Here is a 20718-nt window from a genome sequence, read left to right on the forward strand (position 1 = left end):
GCCGCATCCCTGCTGGATTTTGGTATTTTTATCGGCTCGTTCGATTTTGTTATAATTGGGAAATTAACGTAAATTTACACTTTTGTCTGTCTTTCCTCCCGGTCGCCGAGTTTAAGGATGTTCATTGAGAATATTCCTGCGACCTGCGCAATCAAATCGATCATTAATCTGCGCTGATTCGCGGCGCGCGCTGTCCGCAGGCAGCCATTGTTCTCGCTCCACGCTTCGCTTGCCGTAATTATTTTGTCACAAATAGAAGGAACAATGAGTGTAAATCCCGGGGGGGGGGGCGGCGAGGAGACGTCCATCACTCGGACCCACCAGCTCTGAAATACCTACACGGGTGACCCACCCCACAGAGGGGCAAAATCCACACGGGCACCAACTGACCCCGGGAATAACCCACATTAAGACCAAACCACACGGACCCACCAGCTGCTCTATCAAGACCCCCAAAAATATTCCACACCAGGAACCCAAAAAGTAATCATCAGGACCCCCAACAATTCTCTGCATCAGGACCCCCAACGTCCCGCTCCGTGCAGGGATTGGTTCTAGAAAGCGCAGAGGGGATTTGACACAATAAGGTTATCGGCTACCATCGGATATCACGTTACCATAGCGTTACTGGATGGATGCCGGTTGCTATGGTTTCCTTGGACAGATGTATATCCAACAAATAAACGATGCTTTTACGGACCCCGTGCTGTTTGTAGGGGTACATTTAGTAAACATTATTTACACAAAAGCCCCTCCTGCTCGCTGTTACCCCCATCTGTTACCCCGGGTGACGCGGATGTAGAGCGTCTCGTTCCACTCATCCTCGGATAATCCAAGCGATTTGTAAATTACAGAAATACCCGAGATATCGGCAGGCGCCCCGGACGCTTCTCAACCCTGGCCTGCCCTGCACAAAAGGCTCCCGATTACCCAAGATCCGTGCTGTGCCCCTGAGACCCCCAGAACCTGCCGGCAGATCGGCCCCATCCGGCCCCCGTCTAGTCCCCTGTTTCTCCTGCTGTAAAGTCGTCGGTCTCCTCTTAGATTTAGGAGCCGTATGTCTATCCCATGCATGTTTAATACCCTCACTGTATTACCCTCTACCACCTCTGCTAGGAGGCTGTTCCACTTTTCTAGATTCAGGAGTCCTATGCCTTTCCCATGAAATAAAACTTCCTAACATCACACGTCTCCGGGTCCTGAACGCGTTGGCGCAGAATCTCTCAGACCGCAGGACTGGATCGCAGCGACGTCTCGTTTAATAAAGTGGATCCCACGAGCCGGAAGAGAGCAGCAGGAAAGCAAACGAGACGCGCGCCTAGATCTCGATGTGCAGCTCATCGTAACACCGTTTACTCGCCGTCCCCGAGGGCCGAGACGCTCAGAGTCCTTGTCTTGCTGCTGACATGTATGAAAGAAACACCTGTTATACCCAGGAATAAAATGATGAAACACGCCATTGTTGGAAGAGAGGGGCCGGCCGGCGGCGAGGCCGAGATAACGCGCTCCAAACGGTGATCTGCATATATGTCACGTTAACGGCTGCCGACAGGCGCCTCAGCGAGAGAACGGCGCGGCCAATCAGCGCAGCGAGTGACAGCGGCTGCCCCCGACAGAGAAACCCCGAGTGAATGGAGACCAATGTGCACGTTCTGGGGCAGCCGGGACCGGGTGGGGGAACGTTTTCGGGCCAGAAGTTTCTAGAAGCTGCAGAAAGCTCCGGCGGCCACACGTTCCTCATGTCTGCTCTCACACTAAAGACACTCAGCCGCCAGGGCACTGAATGCATAGTCGCCAGAGGTTCCAGTGCTGCAGCATGATATGCAAATTAACTTTATACGGAAGCCATGTATTTGCATACAGGAGAGTCTGGTGATGACACAAAAAGGGTGGAGCCAATCCCCTTAACGTGATTGTAATTCGGCTAGCAGAAAGCGCACAATGGTTTTGTGACCCGCGCCGCTCCTTTAAGAGTCACTACAGGGTTAAACTAGTTCTGCTTAAATGTTCCCAAAGTATCAGGAACCAGAAGCGAGATCCCTAATTATCCGGAGACCAAACACGCGGGTGTCGGGGGCCGCGGTGACATCACACCCGCCGTCTGCCGGCCGGACAAAGCGCCAGGAAATTAACGTCAAAATAACATAACATTTATTCTCACTTTACTGTGAGGGTGGTAAATGAGTGGACCAGCCTCCCAGCAGAAGCGGTAGAGGGTAATACAGTGAGGGGGTTTGGCTGATCGTGTTTCAGCTTCTTACGGGAGAAATAATTACCTGCCGTGTTTTTCCTGCTTCTTATCTCGAGGCGACTCGGCGGCATTCCAATGATTTTGTTATTAATAATAACGCAGGCACCGAGCACATGAGAGCGGAGCGCTGCACACGCATGTGTCTTCCGTGCATTACACGTGTTGTGCGTTTCTTGTATACAAGCAAAAAACATGAAGGCGGCTCCGTCCCCCACGTTGGTTATTATTCCATTGAGGAACACTTTAAAAACACGAGTCCCCTCGAGCCTCGGAGGGTGACTGGCCGGGGATTCCCTCCATTAACACGTCTCGGCTCACGCGGATACATTAAACGTGCGCGACTCTGACTGACGGAGGACGCTGCTCGGTGACTCGCGACTCGTCCCTTTATCAGCCAATAAAGCATTTCTCAAGCCAACGCGTTTCACTGCTCGCCACTCAGTTTTAAAACCTCTTAAGTAAAGGGCAGAAGGGGCCGCAGCCTATACCCCCGTGCCAGCCTGCGCAGAAAGGCCCTTTAGGTGCGATTTCCTCCGCCGGGCCGCACGTGTCTGCAATGCACAGGTTATTCTACCAAGTGATTCTTGTGGCAGGCAAGGAAGGGGTTAATTCTGCATTTCCTGTTATTATTCGGTTTATTAGCCTATAGTGTATAGTTGCTGACCGTTGCAGCTTGGTTCAGGCAGGGGTTAATCACTGCGCCCAGGCCCAGCAAGGGTTAAACGCAGAAGCCGGGCCACGTAGGGGTTAATCCCGGCAGCGGACCCCCTCTGCTGCCCCCTGTGTTCCCAGGCGGTGCTGGGAGGGTGGGCTCCGGGATGATAAGGGATCAGCTGCTCTGCGTCTGAGAAACAATCGCCGATCCCCGCCGCAGCCTCAGTTGTTTGGGAAAAGGTTGCAGAGTCATGGGAACCGCGCCGGGACGTGTCCTGCGATTCAGACAAGCAGCTGCTCCGTGTTCCGTCTGACGGGATGCTCGGCTCTGTACCCCACTTGGGGTGAATACTCCTTTGTTACCCCAAAAATATGGAGAGTACAGCGACAGCTCAGACTCAAAGCTCTTAGAAGCATAAAACGTTCCTGGCTGCGCCGAGTAGACGAGGCCCCCTCGCCTGCGAATAATAATAATAAATGAGAAAAAACGCTCGGAACGGGCAAAAATCTAAATGTAATAATTATTGGGGGGAAAGCTGAGGTTTTTAGCTGCGTTTAACCAAACCCACAACGTTTTGGAGTCTCTTTCAGTAACATTCTTAGCACATGATGACAATACGCTAACAGGGGTCCCTTTAACCTAATCAGCAAGCTGCCCGGGGGGCCGAGTCCGTGTATAATGAAGCCTTTGTCTCCCGTCGGCCCTGTTCATTATTCAGTGTCAGGGTCCCAAGAGCTGCAGCCTGACGATTACCTACAGCTCGGGGGCCGGCTGCGTCTGGTGGGGGGCATTAGGTCTGCTGAGGTAAAAAGTCTACGACGGGGGCCGCCGCTGCCTCCCGTTCCCGCTGCTTCTCCCGATTCCGGTTCCTGCAGAACGCGGTTCCTCCGATGCTGCCGGGGTTATCGCTGCTTTACGATTATTACGCTGAATAAAGTTATCGTGCTGGCGCTTTTTTGCCGGTGAACGGGGTGTTAATGTCTTGGCGGGGGCCGGTTTGCGGTTTGTCTTCTATACACGGACGCGTTACTTTCCTTCGTGAGAAGTCTGGCCGGGTGCGTTACGAGGGGGACTCCTCAAGATAAGCAGGAGTCATGATTTCTTTTATTATTTGGAGTCGGCTGGGATTACTGGGAGTCAGGATCCCATTCCTGGTATTCATGAGCCCAGGTGGGAATGGGGTCCCCGATACACAGAATTCGTTTTGTTCATCTAGATCCAATGGAATTCCGTGAGGCTACAAACCGAAGACCCCGACGGGATCAGCGCTCGGCCAACCGGATGTCCTTCCGGGGGGAAGAATCTGGAAAAAGTCACCTAAATGCCCGGCCCTGACCCAAAAATCAAGAGCAAGACCAGAAACGAAACAATTACCCAATAACGCAACGAGCTGCTCAACCGACACCCAAAGGGTTAATGAATGACATCACGACGAGGACATGCAGAGGACGAGTAAAGAAACAAGCAGATCTCTGACCTGGATCTGCTGCTGCAGGAGGTTGATTTTGTGTTGCTGCTGGAGGAGCTGCTGCTGTTGTCTCGCGATCTGCAAAGAAAATCCACTATTATGTTTATGATGAGCCGCAGCGCTCCGGCCCCCGGGGGCCTCCCGGGCAAACAAACTTTTATACAGATTGTGTTTAAATGGTACAGAGGGGACAAAGTAACTCCTGAAGCCCGGACCGTCATTAGGCATCAGGACCGGTTTAACGGCTCTTTCAAAGAGTTATTCAGATGTCCGGGAGGTCAAGTCATCTGACCTTTGACACCGAATTCCTGGACACTTAGTTCCTCTTTTAATGATACCCTGCGGGAGGGGGCTTCCAGGGGTCAGCGAGGCCGCTTTACAGACTGTGTTTATTAGAACGTAACCCGAGGTATTCCCAAACCTAATGTCAGATGTTTAGTGAAATTATTCTTTAATAACAGACAGCGAGTAGCGCTACGGCGATGGAACGATAACATTTCCAATCCTATAATATAAATATAATAAAACCGATCAGATGAGAAATGCCCCCCCGGTTTGTATTAACCTAAAGAACTGGACTCGTTGGTGTCATGCGGGCAGCCATTACTGGTCACGCAGGCCCCGCCCCCTGCTCACCTGCTCCTGCTGCTGCTTGGCCAGCTCCATTTGCTGCCGCTGTTTCTCTATTTGAGATGCCGCCAGTTTCTTCTGCTCGTCGTGTGCGGCCAGAAGCTGCTCCCGTAAACTGGTCAGCTGATTAATCATCCCCATGAGCTGGCGCTCCTTCTCCGCTAGGCTTTCTGGGGTTCCTGCAAATACAAGGAGAGGACGAGTTCGTCAATTTATGGCTAAAGAATCCCGAAGTTTATACATACGGCAGATTCACTCAATATAGCAATCTGCACCCATTGAGGGGGGCTGCGGACCCCTAAAAGCTGGGATCCTTTCCATGGTTTAGAGATTATTTTACAAAAAAATGATTCAGTTATTGATGATTTTGTTAATATTAGCATAAAGGTTGACGTTGGAAATCCGTCGATTAATAAAACATTTTTTGTAATTTTCCTTTGCGAGTCATGTTACAAAAAAACGATAAAATGCAAAAAAAATGACTCAAAACGAAAAACAGATTGGAGGAAAAATTACAAATTACTAATTAGTAGTCCCCGAAACGGTACAAATACATCGTCAGGACCTTAATTGCCGATGTATACGACAGATTAGAACTTTTTTGGCAGCGTTATATCCTGTATTACACGGATTTATATCTCGGCTCATTAAACAGAACCAAAGAAAACATCCCAAAAACAATCAAATACACTTAATAATGTTTCCAGAACGCATTCTATTGCCCTCCACCGAGAGCGTTCAGGGGAAGCAAATTCTGTTTACGCTCCTAGAACTGCGGACCACGGAGGTTCCGGTACATGGAGTGCCACCCAATATTCCTTCCCCAGCGAACTGTAAAAATCGCACTAAATCGAAACCTGCCGGCAGATTGGCCCCTCCGGCCCCCCATTTTCCTGCTGTAAACACTCAAGCACTAATCAGTCGTTAGTCTCATCTTAGATTCAGGAGCCGTATGTCTATCCCATACCCTCACTGTATTACCCTCTACTGCTTGCGCTGGGAGGCTGTTCCACTTATCTACCACGCTCTTCACATGGGCCTAGGTACCTTGGCTGGTTTATATGGGTTAAGGTCTCTGGTATACCCCGTGTGTTCATCCATTCCCGTATTATTAATGTTTAGGGGAAAGTTTATGAAAAGTCGTATGAAGTTTTACGTCGTGTTAAACCTGCGAGGACTCGCCGGTCCTTTTACTGCAGGGACGGAGTCAGAGAGACGAGTAATTAACGTCGATACCTTGGCTGAAACCCCTTCTCTTTCTCACATTTCTTGCGATGATTGATTTTTGGAATACATTGAAAAAAATAAAATAAATGATGTTCTTTTCCGACACAATAAGTTCCCCATTTATCTCGATTTGAAATATTTTCTTTCAAGTTCAGCAACAGCCCAGAAAGATAAAGAAACCCGGAAAGTTAACCAAACACCGCAGGGGTAATTACGCTCCGTCTCATTGTTGTCTGGAAGCAGGTCACCGTATTTCGCTTTTCGTGTTTTTAAATCAGAGTTTGCTTTTTGTTAAAAGAACAAATCAAGATAATGAAGCTGGCGAGCGTCATGTCACCGCGTCCGCCTCGCCGTAACCACCTCGGGGAAGAGCCGGAGGCATCACGTAACCGCGCACTGATCCTCGGGGAAGAGCCGGAGTCATCCCGTAACCGCGCACCGGAGTCATCACGTAACCGCGCACAGACCCTCGGAGAAGAGCCGGAGTCATCACGTAACCGCGCACTGATCCTCGGGGAAGAGCCGGAGTCATCACGTAACCGCGCACTGATCCTCGGGGAAGAGCCGGAGTCATCACGTAACCGCGCACTGATCCTCGGGGAAGAGCCGGAGTCATCACGTAACCGCGCACTGATCCTCGGGGAAGAGCCGGAGTCATCACGTAACCGCGCACCGGAGTCATCACGTAACCGCGCACCGGAGTCATCATATAACCGCGCGCCGATCCTCGGGGAAGAGCCGGAGTCATCACGTAACCGCGCGCCGGAGTCATCATGTAACCGCGCGCAGATCCTCGGGGAAGAGCCGGAGGCATCACGTAACAGCGCAGGAGTCATCACGTAACCGCGCAGGAGTCATCACGTAACAGCGCGCCGGAGTCATCATGTAACCGCGCACAGATCCTCGGGGAAGAGCCGGAGTCATCACGTAACCGCGCGCCGGAGTCATCATGTAACCGCGCACTGATCCTCGGGGAAGAGCCGGAGTCATCACGTAACAGCGCGCCGGAGTCATCACGTAACCGCGCGCCGGAGTCATCATGTAACCGCGCACAGATCCTCGGGGAAGAGCCGGAGTCATCACGTAACCGCACGCAGATCCTCGGGGAAGAGCCGGAGTCATCACGTAACCGCGCGCCGGAGTCATCACGTAACCGCTCGCCGATCTTCGGGGAAGAGCCGGAGTCATCACGTAACCGCGCAGATCCTCGGGGAAGAGCCGGAGTCATCCGCGGGAAATTCACAGAATCTCACGGCAGGAAACCGCCTCTCGCATAATCTTATTATTTAGAATATATTCAGTAAATTCACTGAAATCACGTTAAGTTTCAGGGAAAATCTCAATCCGCAATAAACGTAATTTGGTAAAAAGCACGGAAAAGGAACCATGGAGGAGTCCCTCGTCCTGTCAGAGGAATAAAGTCATTTCTTCTCAGAACAAACTTTATGTCTTCAGGGCGAGGAACGTCTAAGCCTCGTTTAAGAACGATTTTCCCGTTTAGGTCCGGCTGCCTCCGCTGCTTGGTTTACGAACGATTATTAACAACGAGCCCAGTGAGAAAGTCAAAGGCTTTCCTGAATGACCTCATTCTTCACAGGTTTTCCTCAGTAATTGTAACTCCAGAATTTCGAGGCTGAATCCTGCACTTTAAGGAAATTTTGCAGCACAAAGTCAGCCTGTTTCTTACTTTTCATTTTCCGTCGAGTTCTAAACTCCTGGAAAATGAAACCTTTTATTGCTGATTTATAATAATATTACAATCCAGCTCCTCATAACTGATGACATCACATTAGCAGGTAACGTTGACATCGTTACGCGGTATAAACATCCCAAACATGCGGTCCTGGAAACAAAGCGATACATTTTACACGAGAGCCGCGGCCGAGACAGTCAGGAGAACATTAAAGATGATTGAAGCGGTGAGTAAACCAGTCCTGGTCCAGGGAAACTCAACAAAAGGCGGCTTGTGAGGCACGGAGCAAAGCGTTTTTGGGGCGGATATAAAAAAATAAATTTTACCCATAATAAGAAAATGTTTATTTTATCTGTTTAATAGAGTTCAGAATATAGCACCCCCTATACAGCGGCCTTGTTGATTTGCTGATGTCGCTGTGACTACCGTTTATCAATCCAGCCTCTTACTGAGACGGAATCCACGGAATGAGGTCTCTGGGATTTTAGGACAAAAAGCTTCCTAAAAGGCACTGCATGTGTGATCTCTCGCTCGTATCCAGGCAGCCTTTCCGCGTCGGTAACGATCCTCCGCCATCCCGGTGCCTTCTGCTTAAAAGCTTCAAATAATAATTATACACCCATTGTCTGTAATTGTGTGAAAATGGAAAAAAATGAGCGGAGGGGGCAGCAAATAGAGAGCGGGTTGTGAAAAATATTGAATTATCCTCCGTGGAATACATTGACCGATTGACACCGAGTTCTCTAATTATGGGGCATTTTTTCCCCGCGCCGATTTGTCGCACGGAGGTCAGACGCATTACTGTAACACAAACCGCACATTTCCGACGCCTGCGCGCGTTAATGTATTCCAAACACTGAAACGTAGCACATGGACACAGGAATTAGTATAAAACGCAAAGTTGTAGCGATTATTAATTACTACTTAACACTCCGCTCTGGCAAAGATCCATTTAATGCCTACGACGGGGGCCAAATCTCCGCTCAGAAGACCTGAGAGCTCCTGGAGCTTCCGCGGATCCCGTCATTCAGTATTTACATCGCGTGTCCCGATTCTGCATAATCCGCCAGCGGAATCTACATTTCTCATTTATCTCAAGACTCCGTGTCACCGAAACCCTCATCCCACTTAATCCATACATTAACGCTCCACAACACCACCGCTCCGCAACGCCACCGCTCCACAACATCACCGCTCCACAACATATGCTTTTATTCCCGAGCTATTTGATCATTGAATGGATTACTTCTCTAAATCCACGGCCTGGCAGGAGATTTATCCGCCGCTCCGACCTCTAAACAGATGACACGGAAGCCGCCATAAGATCACGTATAAGAGCATCACGGGATGAAGCCGCGAGGACCGGGAAACGCACCCGTGAATGACACGCGTGTTCCTTCTTAGCGCTCTGAAATGATTTATTACGTTATTTGAAGGAGTTTAGGAAAACTGTAACATATAATGTATATAAATAGCGGGAAACGCCTGCGAGGAGGTTTTGCCCGTTACGCGCGTTCCTTCGGTCACAGAGACTCATTTAGTTTGAATGATCGCGGTATCCGCGGTAACAGTGTTATTTGTGACACCGCCGCCACCAATTACTCCACGAGCGACATCGATGGAGAGAAATGTTCCCGAGCGGCGAGATAGATGGCACCTTTCCTCTCATTAACGGGAAACATTATTCAACCTGATAAAAGGGTCCACGTTATCAACGATGCAGCCGGAACAACCCAAACGAGTCGCTCCCTGCAGACTAAACTCCAAACCCGTCACAGAGCTCTTACAGCCAGCACTGACATAGTTATTATCACGGACCAGCGCGGATCCGACGGCCGGCAGCCAATCACAGCAACAAATCCAGAAACATCCACTTTAATCGGGGAAACCGCACATAAACGGCATTATTCTTCAAAAATCTCCGCTTCATTTCAGCCAAAAAAATGCTGAATAAAGACGCAGAACGGAGAATGAAAACACATCTTACGATGAATGGCGAGCGAGGATGGGGAATAATCTCGGTGGATTCGCCGCGGCGTCTGTCACAATGTGGCGCAGATAAGAGGAAGAATCGTCAGCGGACGCGTTAGACGGGCTTCCCACGCGAATAAAACTAACCGCTTAACAAACGAGGGATAAGTGGATCCATTTAACGTTCAATTAGAACAGAAGGGAATCCCCGTAAGATCCGGAGCAGATACGGAACACGCAAACTACTCCCGGAGAGGAAGCCTGGCCGGCCAATCAGATTGCTCTATAAGTTGATAATTAATAGAACGCCATTATCTTCCGCGGTCATCGGAGGCCGAGCGTAAAACAGATCCAGCCAAATGTAAACAGGAGGACTGCGAACACGGAAACTGATCCAGAACAACCAAAGAGTCAGATACTCTTCTTATTAAATGATTGTCAATAAATATGTGTAACGAGCCTTTACACGCCGGGCTGTGGGACACGTGATGGCATCCGCTCACACGGTCACGCGTGTTTCAGAGTCACCAATCCAACCGGCAATTTATACAACTTAGAAAAAAACTTCACACAAATTAATTACACAAAACTGTATCCGGCCGTCCGGTAAAAGAACGGCTTTCCCAGGAATTAAAGGGACTCCGGGAGGGTGAAAATAACTCAACCCCCCCCAGAGCCGGAGCGAAGATGTCTTTTCCATGCGGCGATTGTGTGACAGCTGAACGTGCGCACACCGGGCCTGTTGTCTCTCCAAATACAGCTGCCCCACAGCTGAGCTTTTGTTTCTTGTCCTCTCCTTCTCCGGCAGTAAATTATCAGCCCTTCCGACCCCCCAAGGAACCTGTGAGTTAAATTCATTTACCCCGGAGGAAGAGGCTCCTCTGTAACCTCCGCTCACAATAGACAATCGTCGTAAGTGTCGGGGAAGGTCTGGTCGGCAGCTTCCCGACACCTTCTTACCCCCCATTAACCCGGCTTCTCCCGCGTTCAGACAGGGGCTTTAATGAAAGGGGAAAGCCGTGGCGTAATGATGACAGAGTGACATTAAACAGCGCCAGACGAGGGTTAATGTCTATTAACTTTAACCCCGAGACTCCCAGGGGGGAAGGGAGCCCACCACGGATACTGTCCGGGTTAAGCGAGCAGTCGCAGTGAGCAGCGGCTTACATTTGTTTCTGAAATGTTTGGAAACAAAGAAATAACCGGCCGTTATCACCATTATCACCGTTATCACCATTATCACCGTTATCACCATTATCTCCATTATCTCCTTCCTTTCATGTTTCACCAATTGCTTCAGAACCAAGTTACTTTCAAGTTAGTTTTTTCAAGGTCTTGGGGTATTGGAGAAATAGAGGCTTCTGCCCCGAACTGAATATAATAACCTGTAAAACGTTTTATCCCTGGTAGATTTATAGGCGATATATGTAACATGTGACATATATAATATACCGTGCATATATTTATATATATACACGCAGAGACCACCCGGCTACACAGAGCTAGGGAATGTTATTAGCAGATATGGAATATTTTATTGTCGGATGGACAGAGATTATTTTATTAGCAGACGCTGATACGGAGCGGCTTACTGGCAGATGTGGATAAATAGAGTTTTTATTGGCAGAAAACGCGGAAGGAGGCTGCGTAAAAATGTTAAGAATGGTCAGCGGCGGAGGCTCCATCGCAGCGACGCTAATAAAACTCATCAAAGCAATCCGGCCCTTTGGCTCTGGAGCTCAGGATAAAGTTTTCCATATGGCGGCGTTTGCCGTTCTTATCTCCCCGGCCCTCCTCACCAAACATTTCTGGGCCCTCTATGCACGATCCCTGTGACGTCACTAATGAGCCCCTGTGTGCGAGTCGGTGGTTATCTCCCGTCCTAGCTAATGTCTGCCATACGGCGAGGCTTTGATGTGGTTCTTTAATGAGGAGGAATAAACTTCCCTTCTTAAAGGGGCCGTCACACATTTAAATGAAAGCACATGTTACCAGCAGATAGGATCTGGGTGTAAAAACGTTACGACCTCTTAACATTCCTAACGCTACGGAAGCGGTCTGCCTCCCGCTCTCTGATTGGTGGACGTGTGGCCCTGCCACGCCCTCTCACTGAAGTCATGTGCGCTGCTTGGAGGATTCCCGACTCCGCCAGAGGCTGATCACCCCGAGAAATGTCGCTGTGCGCTCGCTTATAGGCAAGTCGCACTTTTACTTCTCTGCGAGTGAGAATTCTAGAACACCGACAGCAAGAAATCCTGTCGGCGGCAAGAAGAGTTATTCCTGCAGCTCATGTATTTTACGTTCCGAGGTGAATAACGTTCATCATTTATGAAACACCGATATTTTTTGACATACTGTTGACCCCGTTGACAAAGGGTTAAGAGGCATTAAACCCTCGAAGATGCCCTCGTCCCCGCTGGGCCATAACGTGCAGCTGATGGACCTTCCGCCAACCCCGTCTAGAAACGTCCCAACAGTTTAAACGGATTGCGAGGCGCCCGGCGGCTACATTGTGTCATTAAGAAATATTCCGGGGGGGGGCGAATTACCGCCACGTTTACCTTTAACGTCTCCAAGGTTCCCCGAGCCCATGGCGAGGAGCTTGTCTTTCCAATCCTTGGACAGGAGCTTCTCGATACTCGGAGCTTCTGCGGAAAAAGATAAAAGGGAAGCGTGAATTCAGAGCACCTTCTCTCCGCAAGCGGGGCTTTTATGAGGGGTATCAGTGACTACCCTGGAAAAAGACCGTTTCATCTCATTAACCAGTTAAAGGAAGAGACCTTCTTCAGTAAGTAAATAAATAAATGTCGGCCCCGGCGAGTTGGAGAAACTGAAAGGGATAATTATCTGTCGGTCCCTTTAAGGAGGGATCTAATCCAGAGGTGATTTCAGGACACGACAAATAAAGCAATAAATGCTCAGCTATTCCACCCGCAAAGCTTTCCGGCAATTTTATGGTTAAATGTGCACAATATTCATGTAACTGCCCCTTTCCCCCAATGCAATTAACAATTTGATTGACAGGTCCCCCCATCATGGGTTACACAAAATAACAACAAAGTATTATTTCACATTTTATTTTAATTAATTCTCCGGTTCGAGAAAAAAATCTCCTGCTAGAGATTTCATCATTTAATTATTGCATCATTTATTAATAAAGGGACATTAAGACTTTTTTCAGTCACTTAATTAACCCTAAAAAAAACAAAACAGGAAGGGGCAGAAGATACCCGGGGCTCAAAAACCCCTAAACCGGGAAATGTCCTCGATTTCCCCATCCACGCGGTATTGGGTAAAAATGGAGGCGCCATTACTGCTCCATGCGATAAGCGAGTGGGGGGGCAGCTGTTACATCATCATAAACTTCTCTAATGTGCCGTCTCTTCTCTCCCCATCCCCTTTCTCCTCTCCCCGTCTCTCTTTCTCTCCCCATCCTCTCTCCTCTCCCCGTCTCTCTTTCTCTCCCCATCCTCTCTCCTCTCCCCTTCTCTCTTTCTCTCCCCATCCTCTCTCCTCTCCCCGTCTCTCTTTCTCTCCCCATCCTCTCTCCTCTCCCCGTCTCTCTTTCTCTCCCCATCTCTCTTTCTCTCCCCATCCTCTCTCCTCTCCCCGTCTCTCTTTCTCTCCCCATCCACTCTCCTCTCCCCGTCTCTCTTTCTCTCCCCATCCTCTCTCCTCTCCCCATCTCTCTTTCTCTCCCCATCCTCTCTCCTCTCCCCGTCTCTCTTTCTCTCCCCATCTCTCTTTCTCTCCCCATCCTCTCTCCTCTCCCCGTCTCTCTTTCTCTCCATTCCCCTCTCTCCCAAACCTATTGAGATCCCTCAGTGTCTGGTGATAGTTTTCACCCCGCGGTGCGTCCCCCGGTCGTCGTCTCCTCTGGAGTCCCCAGAATGCGCGTCTCCTCTATATTTGGATCTTTGGTTCTTATTAGGATTATTAGGAATCTCTGCATTTTTCTCTGCAGTTTAGAAACAGAAGCCGTCGGTCTCTGAACTCCGCTTACTAACAAGATCTACGCGGAGGGCCGACACGCTTCACTTTTATTGGGACTGCCGTCTCGCCCCGGGGGCCGCTCTCATTTTACAGACTCCTAACAATGAGGGTTTTGGATTTTTTTATATCTCGTGTAAAATAATAATTCCCGGGAATGCAGCGCGTCGGGGTAAACGCGCCGTCAGTCCGGGGAAACCTCTGCTCGGCAGGAATGCACTTACAGAAATTCATTGTGAAGGAACAATAGCCCCAAAAGCCCCCGGGGCCCCCAAACAAAGCGTTTACTCCTACGTCTATTGTCTGAGGAGCCCGTGACGAAGCTTCCCCCTGCAGCGAGCTCTGTAAGACACACAGGACTTGTGTCCGGGTCCCGGGGAAAGCGGCGGTTATCAAGTTTCCGTTTGGGGGGCACAGAGAGGGAGAATGGGGCGACGCGCAAAAGAGGGAACGGGGCGGCGTGCAAAAGGGGGAACAGGGCGGCGTGCAAAAGGGGGAACGGGGCGACGCGCAAAGGAGGGAACGGGGCGACGCGCAAAAGGGGGAACGGGGCGACGCACAAAAGAGGGAACGGGGCGACGCGCAAAAGAGGGAACGGGGCGACGCGCAAAAGAGGGAACGGGGCGACGCACAAAGGAGGGAACAGGGCGACGCGCAAAAGAGGGAACAGGGCGACGCACAAAAGAGGGAACGGGGCGACGCACAAAAGGGGGAACGGGGCGACGTGCGAAGGCAGGAAACAGGGTGACACACGGGACCGTGCGGGGGGACGGGAAGCAATAACCGGTTAATTCCGCCCCGTTTCCGCCTATTTCCCCGTTTCGCCCGTTTGTTTCCTCGCATATGTTTCCTCGCATCAGCGCCGATGGCGATGCCCGCCAGCAAACGACTTCCCAATCACGCCAACTATTGTTAAAGCGGCCGGCTGGCTCCGGCACGCAGCCTCTCACACCCCGCTCTCTGACGCTGCGCATGCCAAGCACTCCAAAGATTGATTCCTTCATCTGGAACAATGTGACCCGCTAACACACGCCAACATTCTGTGATTCTCAAACACGCCGCGCGCCAGGAACCCGCCGCATTTACTGCAAAAAATGTCAATTTTCCATTCAGAAACGGTGGCAGCTTTTAACGCGTCCGTATTCCTGATACGCGGAGATAACGATGCCTGCGCACGCTAACCGGCCCCATCCGGCCCCTGCCCGTTTCACCTGCTGTAAAGACTCAAACCTTAATCAGTCGTTGGTCTCGTCTTAGATTCAGGAGCCGTATGTCTATCCCATGCATGTTTAATCCCCTCACTGTATTACCCTCTACCACCTCTGCTGGGAGGCTGAATGGATTTTAGTTTATTTTGCAGAATGGATTTTGTGACGTATCTATACGATAAAGCTTGGAGCCCCCGGTATCCACGCTGTTACATCGCAGTTAATTCATTATTAGTATGTGCCCGGCTCGCTCCTTCCATGCGCCGCTTACTGCCTCATCAACACCTAATTCTGTAACTCTTTCATTCTAAATACCGACTCGGAAAAACCATTAGAAAGCGCGAAGCCCCAGCAGCTGCAAAACGGGGTCAGAAATGTGACTTTCCCAATTGGCGCGTGACAGCTGTCAGCTTTAAATCGCACCCTGTGGGTTAAACTACCCCTTTTCCAAAAAAAAAAAACAAAAAAACAATAGAACGGAAAAATCATTAATTTTCATACGACGTCCACAACGGACCCAAAACACAAGCGATCAGAACGACTTTATAACAACGCAACCAGACAAATCAGCGCCACGCTCCGGACGCCGCGCCGGACCAATCACAAGCCTGCGTGTTCCCAGGACGCCGCTGCCAACCGAGCGCGAACCCCCCCCCCCAAAGCCAGAGAGGGCGAGCTACAAACAGAGGGAGAAACCTTTACTGGCGTGACAAGCTTCCCGGAGAATGACCATGCGCCGCCGCCGCTTCCTCTCGTCCTGCGACATTCCCGCACCCTCCGAGGACTCAGGGGTCCATGGTCCGCTGGGGAGAGGGACGCCTTGTTCCCCGCTGGAGATATAACGGCCCCTCGGCAGCGAGCTCACCACACGTTGTGCTCTTAATTACAGCAGCCTTTTCTTTTAACCCTCTCTGCCGACAGCTGCCTCGCTCCCATCCCGACAGGTGTTATTACCGGCCCGAACAATAGCTGACAAGTGAAAAGGGGAAACAAATGGTCTGCCGGGCGCTTCTCTCCGGGTCACCAAAGGGACTCGCGGTGATTATTTGGTATTTATTAACACCCCCTGCCCCCCCCCCGCCTGCCACCAACAGGAAAAACCACTGAGAATGAATACATTTTTCACTAAATAACGATGCGGGTTAGGAATGCTTACAGGGTCTCTCTTTTCATTCTTTCAATCACTTGCTAATTAATACGTCTCACACAGCTCCCTGGCACTCAAGGGGTTAACCCGCAAAGCTACCCCCCCCCTAACCCCAATCAGAGGACTTTAGAAAGAGAGAAAAAACGTTCGCTGGAACAAAGTAGCAAAAGATTTTATCCAAATTGTTACAAAAACTCCACTTTAACGAAAGAGCGAGTCGGTCACGGGATCCAGTCCCGGCGTAACCGCACAGAGTTACTCTAAGGTGCGCACAGCTTTAGGGCTGGATTAACCCTTTCACGTGCGGATTCTTCTGTCTGTGAGAGACTATGGGGTTTAGACACCCTGCCCCCCGCACATATTTCCACGGGATCACAATTATCTAAACGCGTTAAAAAGGGAAGAGGTTTTTAAATAAAGTTTTGTTTAATGGCCGCCAGGCGCAGGTTTATTTTTCTACGCGTAGCGACAGAATATTTGTTTTTGTATTTTACTCCTTTACTGAAGAAGCGGGGGGGGGCGCTTTATGGCCGCTGCAAACACTGTACCCGGGGAAGCCGGACATGCGCGCCACGGGGCATTTAACACAGAGCTCCCGGGAAGTGATTGGGAACGGCCCCCCCGGCCCTCGTGGTCATTTCCCCGTGGCATGTAACGTGATCTCACAGAAACATGTTGTGTTGTTATGGGAACAATAATCCTTCTGTTAACCATTCCAGTGCCTGGGGGGGCATGAAACATCCCCGCAGCACCAAGCGTTAACCCTTTCACATGCCAAGGGGTTAAAGGCCAGGGGCAGCCGCTCACCAACGGGGCATTTAAAGAAAGTATATTAGAAACGCGTCCGCGGATCAGGACCCCGGCAGCTAAAAGTCCCGCGTTGGGCGCGTTTAAAAGGCATCTTTTTGGGGTAGATTGCGGATCCGAGTCGCTCCTTCCTCAGATGTCCTCCCAAAACGAACGATCTTTAAAAGCCGCTTCTTATTTCCACAGCGGATTAGCGGCTAAGCGATGTATAGATGTTTAAACGTATCTGCTAGTCCACAGATAAATGGGGAAGCAGGTTGCAGTTTTTCCTCCCCGAACACGAAGCCTTTGTTTCGGAAGCGCCTCGAACGCGCGGGATTTACTCAGATCAGAAACGCTTTTACAAAGTTTGAATTTAAAGTCGTATTAGAAGGAAGATTATCCAACCTTCCGCCCGAAACAACCTGAAATCTCCACACTCTGGAACTCGAAGCAAGCGGCTGCTCTCTAATCCCATCACATCCCCTTAAAACATCGGTAACCGTGACAGAACGCGACATTATCAATTACCATCAACTTCCTGTACGAATCCGCCGTGCAGAGGAGACGGTAATTTATTCCAAAGTGTGAGAATATGACCCTCAAATTAACTGCCCCGCTAGGACAGGCTGTACATGGATTAAGACACCGGACCCTGCGGCTGTTTCTGGAAATGCAGAAAAACTCGTCTTGGGTCAGAAATACAAAAGAGCAAAACGGGCGATTATCTCAGCCGGCTGGCGTAATAACCGAGCCCTAAAAACCATGGCTGCGGGTACAGGCGCTGCGCCGGGGCTCCCGCCATGCATGGCTGCGGGTTCACACGCTGCGCCGGGGCTCCCGTCATGCATGGCTGCGGGTTCACACGCTGCGCCGTGGCTCCCGTCATGCATGGCTGCGGGTACAGACCCTGCGCGGGGTCTCCTCTCATGCATGGCCGCGGGTACAGACCCTGCGCGGGGTCTCCTCTCATGCATGGCTGCGGGTTCACACGCTGCGCGGGGTCTCCTCTCATGCATGGCCGCGGGTACAGACCCTGCGCGGGGTCTCCTCTCATGCATGGCTGCGGGTTCACACGCTGCGCGGGGTCTCCTCTCATGCATGGCCGCGGGTACAGACCCTGCGCGGGGTCTCCTCTCATGCATGGCTGCGGGTACAGACGCTGCGCCGGGGCTCCCCTCATTCCCATGATCAGCCCCCGGAGTTAACCCCGCATTTTCCTTGAGGGAGTTTTATTAAACAGATAATTAATAATAAAATATCCATCAAATAATTTTCTCTTCATAACAGAAAGAACTTTGTTTTCTGAAACATTTTGTTCGTCTCCGGTACATTCTGGCGCCGTTATCACCGGATGCCGCGAACCGCAACGCAACGTTTCTATGACGGAATCGGAGCTTTTTCTTGGGGTGGAAAAGCATTTACTGAAAAGAAACCGCGATTAACGTAAAAGGTAGAAATAAACGAAGGAGCCTCTGACCAGACGGGGAGACCTGCGCGAGGAAGGCGTTTGGGGGTCTCCGCTCCCTCGGCGTCACTACAATGGAAGATTATATTTCTTTCTGGCCGCGCATGTCTTCAGCGGCGGGTACATATTGGTGAACGCGGACCGGTCACAAAGTAACACAAAGCGCGTTTGCCCCGTGTTTGTGTAGCAGGGGGCGGTGGGGGGCGGGGGGATCCGGGGCAGCCTCTTATAACAAAGGCCCACTGTCCCGGGCCGGCCCCAGACGCGGTGGAAAGCGGCCCACAGGAAAGGACTGGCTCCAGTTTTAGGCCGCGGCGAGCACAGTCGCTGCATTCACTGGAATTGGCAGCGCGTCCCGGTGTTCCTGGCTCCGGGACCGAGAGCGGATTCCGCAGCCGCTGGCGGACTTTATCCAACGTTTGCAAACTGTTCTAATAGCCGAGTCTACAGCTGGCGGCTTTCATCCCGCTCCAGATCCGTGTCAGATCTCCACTCGGGCCTCATTTACTTGTCATTTTATCGCACAAAGCCATTAAAAAGGTTAATAAATGGCACGTCGTCTAAACGGCGCTCGCTGAAGCCCCCTTTGTTTCAGGACTTTGGGAGGACGGCAGGTGCGAGCGCCGACGCGTTTCCACGGCCCCTCGGTGGTAGATTGAAGTTCTCCCTCACGCAGCTTAAATTGAGTCGGATAATTCCTCTCTTTATGCTAATCGCAGGTAACGAGTCCGACGCGGGATTCGCTGATTCAACGGTATAGGTGTGGCTTCCTACTCATAGCCACCAACTACCCTAGGGATTCTAAGGTCAGTCCTCAGATTGACCTCATCATTCTGCACCTACATCTATGCGCGGGTTAAACCATTTGATCAGATAATTCCAGAATAAGCAAAATCCCGCTTTGAGAGATATCCGCGCATGCGCTGGCGCCATTACGCTCTCTGCAGATGGAGAATGCGAAGCCTACAAGAAAAACACAAGAAAAATCTCCGATTCAAATTCTAACGCATCCAAAGACCAGAAAAAGCTCAAAATAAATAAAACCGCGTGCGGGCGAGAAAAGTTGCCAACGCGTTTCACTCCCAGAACACCGGCGCAGCGCGAAAGCAACGCAGACGTCAGCAAACATACAGAGAGGCCGCGAAACGCAGCAGGGGTTAGATATGAAGTGGAATGCTGACACAAAGTGGAACAATCGCCATGGCAACTAATGGAGCCCCCCTGCACCCAGTACTCAGCGGAGAGACCCAGAGAGTCAGGAAACGCACGGAAATTGATGCAATAATCAGGGTTACCAAACTTTTACCAACAGACAGGAGGCAGCGTCTGCTCGGGTCTCGGGGGCCGTGGTGGGGGCCAAGCTTTAACACCTGTAGGCAATGTTTTCTGTGCCAGGTAAAGCCCCGGCGCATGTATAATAATTACTGCCTCGGAAGGAGACTCCCTGCAGCCCAGAAATATCTGCCAAGGAGTATCAGGTGTTCGTCTCGGCCTCGCTCTAAAACAATCCACGAGCCGGGTGCGCAGCCTGGATCTCATCAGCCGGCAGAGTAATAACATTCAGAGGCAGCGCCGGGGGCCGGGGGCCAGGGGCCGGTCACCGGCCCCCATTCTCCACAGAATGACTGCACCACCCAGACAGCAGCGGTCGCCGGACACAAAGTAACATGAAGGAGAAACACACTCCAGGGACACTAAGCAGTCGCACAGCACAACGTCACAAAGTATCCAGAGAGGCCGATTACCACATACACTGGGAGGCAGAGCACCGCTTCACTACTGGACACCACAGAGCAGCAAGACCGAGAACGCTCTGCACTCCCCGGCTCCGGATCCTTGGGAAACAAGTAAAGGTGAGGGCAGTTAGTCGGGGGGGGGTTTATAAACAGCCCCCTGCGCCTCTCAAAGGAATGAAAAAAATCTGTCAATGAAAAAATGATTAGAGGGCATGCGCGGCGGGGATGTATACATTTCCAAGGGGTTCCTGCTCATAATAAGCAGGTAGCAATTCCTCAAACGCGCCGGCTGGAGACAGCTTTTCAAACACTGAACCGGGAAATCGTAAAACGGGCTCAGCGCGCGGGTCAGAGGCTCGCTGCGGGCTCCACTCGGTATGCATGCGCAGCCCTGCCATGAAGTGTGTTTACAGAGAGAGAACAGACACGGCATGTTGGTGCCATTACGCACGCAGCATCCCGAGTACTCTGCCCTTCCAATAAACCCA

At 50.9% G+C, this 20718-nt stretch overlaps 1 protein-coding gene across 1 annotated transcript in view; it reads right to left on the reverse strand.

Moving 5' to 3' along the window:
* The window catches only part of SOX5 (SRY-box transcription factor 5), an 85594-nt gene that overhangs the window by 26034 nt on the left and 38842 nt on the right, over positions 1 to 20718 (reverse strand). The window contains exons 4-6 of the mRNA XM_053463097.1: positions 12457 to 12543; positions 5011 to 5183; positions 4384 to 4452 (exon numbers count right to left, since the gene is read on the reverse strand). Of these exons, the coding sequence (XP_053319072.1) occupies positions 4384 to 4452; positions 5011 to 5183; positions 12457 to 12543 (329 nt within the window). The remainder of the gene's footprint in view (positions 1 to 4383; positions 4453 to 5010; positions 5184 to 12456; positions 12544 to 20718) is intronic.

The sequence above is a fragment of the Spea bombifrons genome, chromosome 4 (assembly GCF_027358695.1).
Source record: "Spea bombifrons isolate aSpeBom1 chromosome 4, aSpeBom1.2.pri, whole genome shotgun sequence".
Lineage (NCBI taxonomy): Eukaryota > Metazoa > Chordata > Amphibia > Anura > Pelobatidae > Spea > Spea bombifrons.